The 7,328-nt window shown below is 39.8% G+C and overlaps 1 protein-coding gene across 1 annotated transcript; it reads right to left on the bottom strand.

The window, feature by feature from the left end:
- Nucleotides 1-998: 998 nt before the first annotated feature.
- On the bottom strand, nt 999-6,233 carry LOC116696076 (chymotrypsin-like elastase family member 3B). Its single transcript, XM_032526795.1, has 8 exons — nt 6,145-6,233; nt 5,924-6,012; nt 4,994-5,091; nt 4,654-4,782; nt 3,636-3,772; nt 2,073-2,215; nt 1,756-1,908; nt 999-1,137 (listed from the first exon to the last, which is right to left on the bottom strand). Exons 1-8 carry the CDS (start codon nt 6,185-6,187, stop codon nt 1,120-1,122), a joined length of 810 nt encoding a protein of 269 aa, XP_032382686.1. The 5' UTR covers nt 6,188-6,233; the 3' UTR covers nt 999-1,119.
- Nucleotides 6,234-7,328: the final 1,095 nt, after the last annotated feature.

Here is a 7,328-nt window from a genome sequence, read left to right as displayed (position 1 = left end):
TATACCTGTGAAAGGTGCTATATAAATAAACTTTTACTTACTTACTTACTTGTATTATTCAAAAGTGGCTCAAAATGCTCCCGTCATCTGATGCAGCAGACGGCGGAGGTCGTGCATCACGGTAACCTGCTGCTGCTGTTAGTCTGATGGGGAATGGCTCGGCTCCACCTGGTGCAGCATCAGACGGGACGTTCACCTGCACCGACACTTGGCCGACCTTGGTCATGATTGATAGGAAATACTGATTCATAAGTCCTCCACACACGCACGCACACACACACACACACACTCCTCATTCTTCTTATCACACAACAATGCATTTTTACCAAGAGGAATCTTTCTACACTTTTCTCATGAAAAATGCTGATTTTGTTTGATTTTAGTAGCTGCTGTGCTTTGTAATAAACAATTGTGGTTACTCTTTTTTTAACATACACGTGATGCAAATAAGGCACTTACCTGGGGGTGTCAGACTCTATCTAAAAAATAAGAATCGCATCAAGGGCCAGACATGTATGGTTTAATTACATGCTTTTAATCAAAAAAGTAAAATATTTTTGACTATATAATTGCCTTTCCCATACTCTTTTAGCATACAATTTGGCCCACATAAATCCCTAAAAAAATGGAAGTCAAGCAAAAACCATCATTCTGATTACATTGGGAAAAGGCCGACTCACAACCACCTGTGTCAGAGGCCTGAATATGCAAACTCTGTGATCGTGTGCTTATTTCGGAGTCCTTAAAGTTGGCGAACCATTTCCCATCTTTTTGGTTTGGTGCAGAACTAGGCGGCCAACATTTATGGTTAACCTAAATTGATACGCAGGCCAGATCGAAATTTGCAAGGGGCCTGACTTTGCCCGCGGGCCTTGAAAACGATTATGTGACATGGATTAAAAATAAAAGGTCCAATAATTTACAACCAGAGGCGTCCTGATAAAAGACACGAATGTTTATTGAACAGTATGCAATGATTTAAATGCATTGTACTGTCTTATATTGTAATGTTTTTCAGTAATTACAGACATATTGTTCTGAGTCTGACCCTGATGAACAGGGAAAATATTGGGACTTGGGATCTCATATTGATCAACTGGTGTCCAGTCCAGCAGATCTTCAGTACCGCAGCATGACCTGAAGAGAAAAACAGAACTTATTGATCTATGAAATGTTCTGTCAGTGACATGTCTGTGTCTCTACAGATGTGAGCTGTGACTGTAGATCAAAGATCTTCAACAGGGGGTCAGGGATCCTTAGGGGGGTCCTCACAGTAACTGGAAGGGGCCCAAAGTTATTGTTTAATCATTTAAAAAAAGTTTCAACAGTAATATGTCTGAAAATATATTTAACATGGATCCAACATATTATTTGCAAAAGACAAATTGGCCTATTGTTAATTTTTAACATTGATGACTTATTGGCCTGTAGGTAAGGTAGCCAGATCCAGTTAAGCTTAAGGATTCACTGTGCTACATGTATGTTTAACATCAAAACATGATATATAAATATATGAATATGTCAATAATAATTATTGTAATACCTTAGTATTGTATGTACCATCAAATGGTATGTGTAAAGGCCTTAGGCCGCCCTACACGTTATTGTAGGCCCAATTTAATATGCAACTGAATTTCATGAAATATGTGTTGGGGGTTCACGCTCCATCTCTCTTTCAGCTAAGGGGTCCTTAGCCTAAAAAAATGTTGAAGACCCCTGCTGTAGATAAAATAAAACAAGTATGGATTAACTCACTTCGCTGAGCCACTCAGAGAAGGCAGAGATGCGGGTGAAGACGGTGGGTTTCTTCACTTCATTGCACACACGAGAGGAAACAAAGCTGGTTACACCCTGGACGTACCACCTCCCATCCTGACCCAAACAGTTGAGAGGACCACCAGAGTCTCCCTGAGACAGGAACGGGAACACAGTCACAGTGTAAAGTAGCGCACCTTGTTCACAGCAGGTGCTTTAATGCAGTGACTCCCAACCAGACTAAAAAGGTTGGGAACCACTGCTTTAAACACACTTTTGATAACAACTAGTGGTTTTTCTGGTGTTGCCTCACGCACATTGCATCCAGATACAACGTCTCCTCCTGCACAGATCATGGTGCTCTTGACAGTGATGCCCCACCAGTCGCTGCGGCTGCACACACTGTAGTCCACCACAGGCAGCAAGGCCTGCTGCAGCCTGTCAGGCATGGGGCCATGGGCTGAAACACACACACACACACACACACACACACGCACACACACACGTTCAGAAACACATAAATACATAGGCTACATACAAGGGAGAAAGCAGTGTTGGAAAACAACTTCCAAAATTCATTATATACCCATTACAGATTGTTCATTGACTTTATACACACACACACACACACACACACACACACACACACACACACACACACACTAAGGCTAACGTTAAGCTAGCTATATACAAAAGCAAGCAGCTCTACAATGCAAGGACTGACCATCGACAGCTAGCTTAATGTTAGCCTTGGTGAGTTATATTGGCATTGCCATTGAGGTACACATTTGTAACCGTGATGTGTACAAAAATAAATAAAGAATAAAAACAATTTTCTCTAGCTAAATACTTATTTACATCCATCTGAAAAAATAGGCCAAACAGCTGAATCCTAAAAACAATAGCTTAGCTATATTAATAACCCGTTTCCCAAGCTGTGCCTCTGTTTCCGACTCAAAACAAAGATGGCAGCCACCGACTACGTTCATAAGAAAGAAGGAAACATAGTTGCAACTTTGGAACAATTACTAAAAGTTTTTTTTTTTTTCATTCAGCGGAAGGACTATATTTTTCATCCAGGTGATTAACGCTAGGAGAGTCTGGAAGAGTCTGAAAACAGCGGTAAGTGTTTTAAATGACGTTCTGGGTTTTTCAAAGAAACGATGGATCCATATAGTAAGCTATGCTAATACATGAGATGCTAATACATGAGATGCTAATACATGAGATGCTAAAACATGAGATGCTAATACATGAGATGCTAAAACATGAGATGCTAATACATGAGATGCTAATACATGAGATGCTAAAACATGAGATGCTAATACATGAGATGCTAAAACATGAGGTGCACTAACAGCCTGGGCCTGGCACTAGGCCATTTTGTTCATCAAACTCCCAGTCAGCAGTTCTCAAGTAGCCTACAATGTAGAAGATTATTATGTAGCCTAGCCTATTGGCACTTTACTTGAGTATTTCCAGTTTATGCAACATATTTCTATTACCCCTACTACTTGGGCAAATACTGTACATTTACTCTACATTTGTCTAAGAGCTCGAGTTACTTTTATTTTATTTTTTAAATTATAACCTTTCCTGTCCAGTGAAAATCATGCATTTTCAAATTTGGTGATTTTTCTGATAAACTGAAAGGTGTCCTGTTCCTTTTGTGGGTTAAGAAATTATTGGATTAATTGGAGCGAGTGCAGATGGTTTATGTCAACCACTGCTCACAATAAAGTTACAACTGAGTTCTAGGCAACATTTTCACATGTCTGATCCTGAAGCACCCATTCATTTTCTAGCCAAATGAAACCCTGCAATGATCTGCAACGATCAGTGCAAAGGCAGGATGACAGGTGAGGACGCAGGGACATTACTGTAAAGGTTGCCCCAGCCGGAGATGTAACACGCTGTCCCGTGGGTGGGGATCTCTCCAGCCTCTGGAAGACAAGCCACGCCAACGTTGTCATTCATAATGGGGCTCTTATCCAGTTTCAGCAGGGCAAGATCGTTGCTGTAAGAAAAACACTATTATAGGTAGATTTTCATTGATTGAGTGGAACATACACTTTAAAGGTCCCATGGCAAAAAATGGTGAAAAAATGTACTTCATGAGGTTTTTTAACATGAGTGTGCGTTCCCCCAGCCTGCCTATGGCCCTGCAGAGGCTAGAAATGGCGATAGAAATAGCACATACTAAGGAAAGTGCATTGTGGGACTGGCTCTAGTGGCTGTAATTCTGCACCAAGGCTGAATTTGGGTAAAAGAGACCACTAAGGTCTATATAAAAGAAACTTCGGATACAGTATTTGGACTCACGTTAGGTTATATAAAAACTAGTAGAGACCTTCAGATACAGTATTAGGACCACTAGGTCTATATAAAGAGCTTCAGATACAGTATAGGGACCACTAAGGTCTATAAAAAAGAGACTTCGATACAGTATAGGGACCACTAAGGTCTATATAAAAAGACTTCAGATACAGTATAGGGGACCACTAGGTCTATATAAAAGACTCCGATACAGTATTAGGGGACACTAAGTTCTATATAAAAGAGACTTCAGATACAGTATTAGGGGACCACTAAGGCCTATAGAAAAGCATCCAAAGACCACCATGTCATTGGACCTTTAAGCAAGCTTAGATCGTTCCTTGAGACTGTTTTATGGACTTTATTGATAACATGAATTCATTGAATCCCTTTCAGTATACTATACTATACTATACTATATATGGGTAAATTGGTTACATAATTCAATTTACTTAATACTGTAGGTTCTTCTGCTTACAGGTGTACATTAACAGTATTATGCGCATGAAAGCTTCCACCGGTGATACAAAAACAAGGGAATTCTTTGATTTGCAGCCTAGAATTTTAATATAATAAACTTACCCAGCAGCCACAAAGTCAATGTCCCAGTTGGGGTGGACGATGATGCGCATAATATCTCTGATCTGTTCCGTGCCCTCCTCCTGGCTCATGTCGTGCTCCCCCAGGACCACACGGTACACATCTCCTGGCCTGTAAGACACCTCACTTCAGCTCACATTCCCTTGTGTTCTATGCCTCGTATTTCTACACAATTCTCTAGATTGAATTGATCCTTCATTTGTATCACACTATATTCCAACATTGGTTCTGGGTGCTTGCTTCAGTAAATCCTTGACGTCTGTCTCTAGCTCTCACGTGTTGTCCCTTGAGTCACGCAGTAGGTATCTTGTCTTATTGTTACCAGATGCAGTGTCCAGCTGTTAGCACCCAGCGAGGTCCAATCAGAGTCCCTCCGCAAGTGTGATGGAAACGGCTCCCGTGCTTCACCTGCAGGGAGATCTGCGCAAAAAAAGTGAGTAATTAGAATTTAATTCTAAAAAAAAAAAGAGTGTAGTTACCCTTAAATCTAGGAAATATATCAACATTATAATGATATTGTGATGCAAGATTAGATCTTGTCTTAGATTTTGGGAATCGTAATATACGGTGCTGTCTTTTCCTGGTTTTAAAGGCCAGGTAACAGTAAAATGATGTAACTTTCTGAACTTCCTACCTTACTGTTACTCTTACTTCCTACCTAATTGTTCTGGATGTTCTATTATTTGTTTTTACCCACCTAGTCATTATATCCACGGTCCTGATAATTATTTATCAAAAATCTAATTGTGTAAATATTTAGTGAAAGCACCAATAGTCAGCTCTACAATATTGTTGCGAAATCGGTATCGAGGTATTTGCTAGGGCTGCACAATTAACCGCATTTTAATCAAAATTGCAATATGGAATAGTGCAATATCCAAATCACAGGGGTTGGAGAGGGTAAGGGGGGTGCAGGCAAAATATGAGTCAAAGCATTGTGAATTACGTATTGTGATGCTGCAGTGACGTCCCAGCCAAATCAAACCTACAGACTAAAGAAAAACATCTTTGTTTGGTACAGAGCCCTGGAAAAAAATCACACCATGACCATTTAAAATAAATATTTTTTTAAATATGAATCAATGAAAAGGAGAATAATGATACAAAAATCATCAATACCTCGAATATTGTGAACCACACACAACACAATATCAGTCAAAATGAGCAAAAACAATTAGATATTTCCCTCATATGGTGCAGTCCTGCTTTTGGTCTAAAATATAGTGAACTGAAAACACCGGGCTCATAGTACCTGCCAAGGCCAGCTGTGGGGGCGAGCGTCCTCTCCATTCACCACCCTGTTGGTATCAGGCTTGACAGCAGGTGTACCACATCCAAAAACTACAAACACATAGCATTGAAATTTATAACTGAAATGAATTTAGTGCTTAATCCATCCACGTTTTGTAAGAACCTTTTCAACTTTTTTTTTTTTGTTCAGTTTGACTTCTCTAGCTAAGCCATGCTACTCACCATATGCTACCTGAAGCAGCAGGAGGGCCAGTGTCTGCACCATGGTGTCAGTCTAGATACACACACACACACACACACACACACAGCTCTCTTATACATTCTCCGGTTCTGTCAACCTAAGCACAGATAACTTGAACCTGCGGAACATTTTTATCAGTGTCTACTGCCGTGGCTGGGAAAAACGTCTCGTTCCACAGACGCACGCGTACGTTGGCCAGAACACTGATCTTTCCATGCATGGATGCAAAAAGGACATTGTCTATATACTAACATATGTGTAATGTACTAATGTTTTAACATTATTGTGCTGTGTCTGTACAGATAATTTACCAGTGCACCATTTTGCAACAGAATAGAAAAGAATAGTGGTGAATAGGATATGTAGCCTAGGTAAAAAGTTAAACTAAAGAGCTTTTTTTTTTTTTTTACTTAAAAAACAAACAAAAAACTAACCAGTGGTTGATAAAGTATACAGATCCACCGTACCATCCATAGTGTAAAAATACTGTGATCTTTAAAAGTCTGGCATTCAAAATATTGCTTAATTAAAAGCATGTAGTACAGTATTATCAAAATATTGTCTACGTGATAACTGTAATGTCTTTGCACTGAGGGAAAATATTACATGTTGTCTGCTTGACCATATTGTATACTGATGGTATAAAACAACCATCACAAACAACGTGACCTTTCATAATGATATTGAATAGTTTTTTTTCCTGCACGGGCTATAATTCTCCATCAATCTGAAGCACAGGTGCACATATCCCGGTGAATATAATGCCACGGTTGCACATTTATATTATAGTGTTTGTCACACAGTAAGAGGATGCATTTGACATTAATTGAAGGCAGCATTCCACAGTTGGCATTTGTGAAGCAAAGAACACACCTTTGTGAATGTAACCACAAGGAGAAAGACCTGACATTACTGCTGACATTACACAGTGATCTCTGGGAAGACAGCAACGGCAGCTAATTGCAGATGGGTGCTTAATCAATATAGCTACATGAAAAATATGCAGTTTAACAAAAAAAACAACTTCCAGCCTGAACACAGAACAAACTGTTCCTGGAGTAAAACTGTGGGGTTTGTGAAAATGCGAGTAGCTGAGGTAGCAATTCCGAGTGAGTGAAGACGAAAGCCAGAGAGCGAGAGGAGAGGAAGGCAGAGAAACTGAGGG

Source organism: Etheostoma spectabile, chromosome 9, assembly GCF_008692095.1.
Source record: "Etheostoma spectabile isolate EspeVRDwgs_2016 chromosome 9, UIUC_Espe_1.0, whole genome shotgun sequence".
Classification (NCBI taxonomy): domain Eukaryota; kingdom Metazoa; phylum Chordata; class Actinopteri; order Perciformes; family Percidae; genus Etheostoma; species Etheostoma spectabile.
The sequence above is the reverse complement of the archived record's forward strand: the minus strand, read 5'-3'. Positions and strand labels throughout refer to the sequence as shown.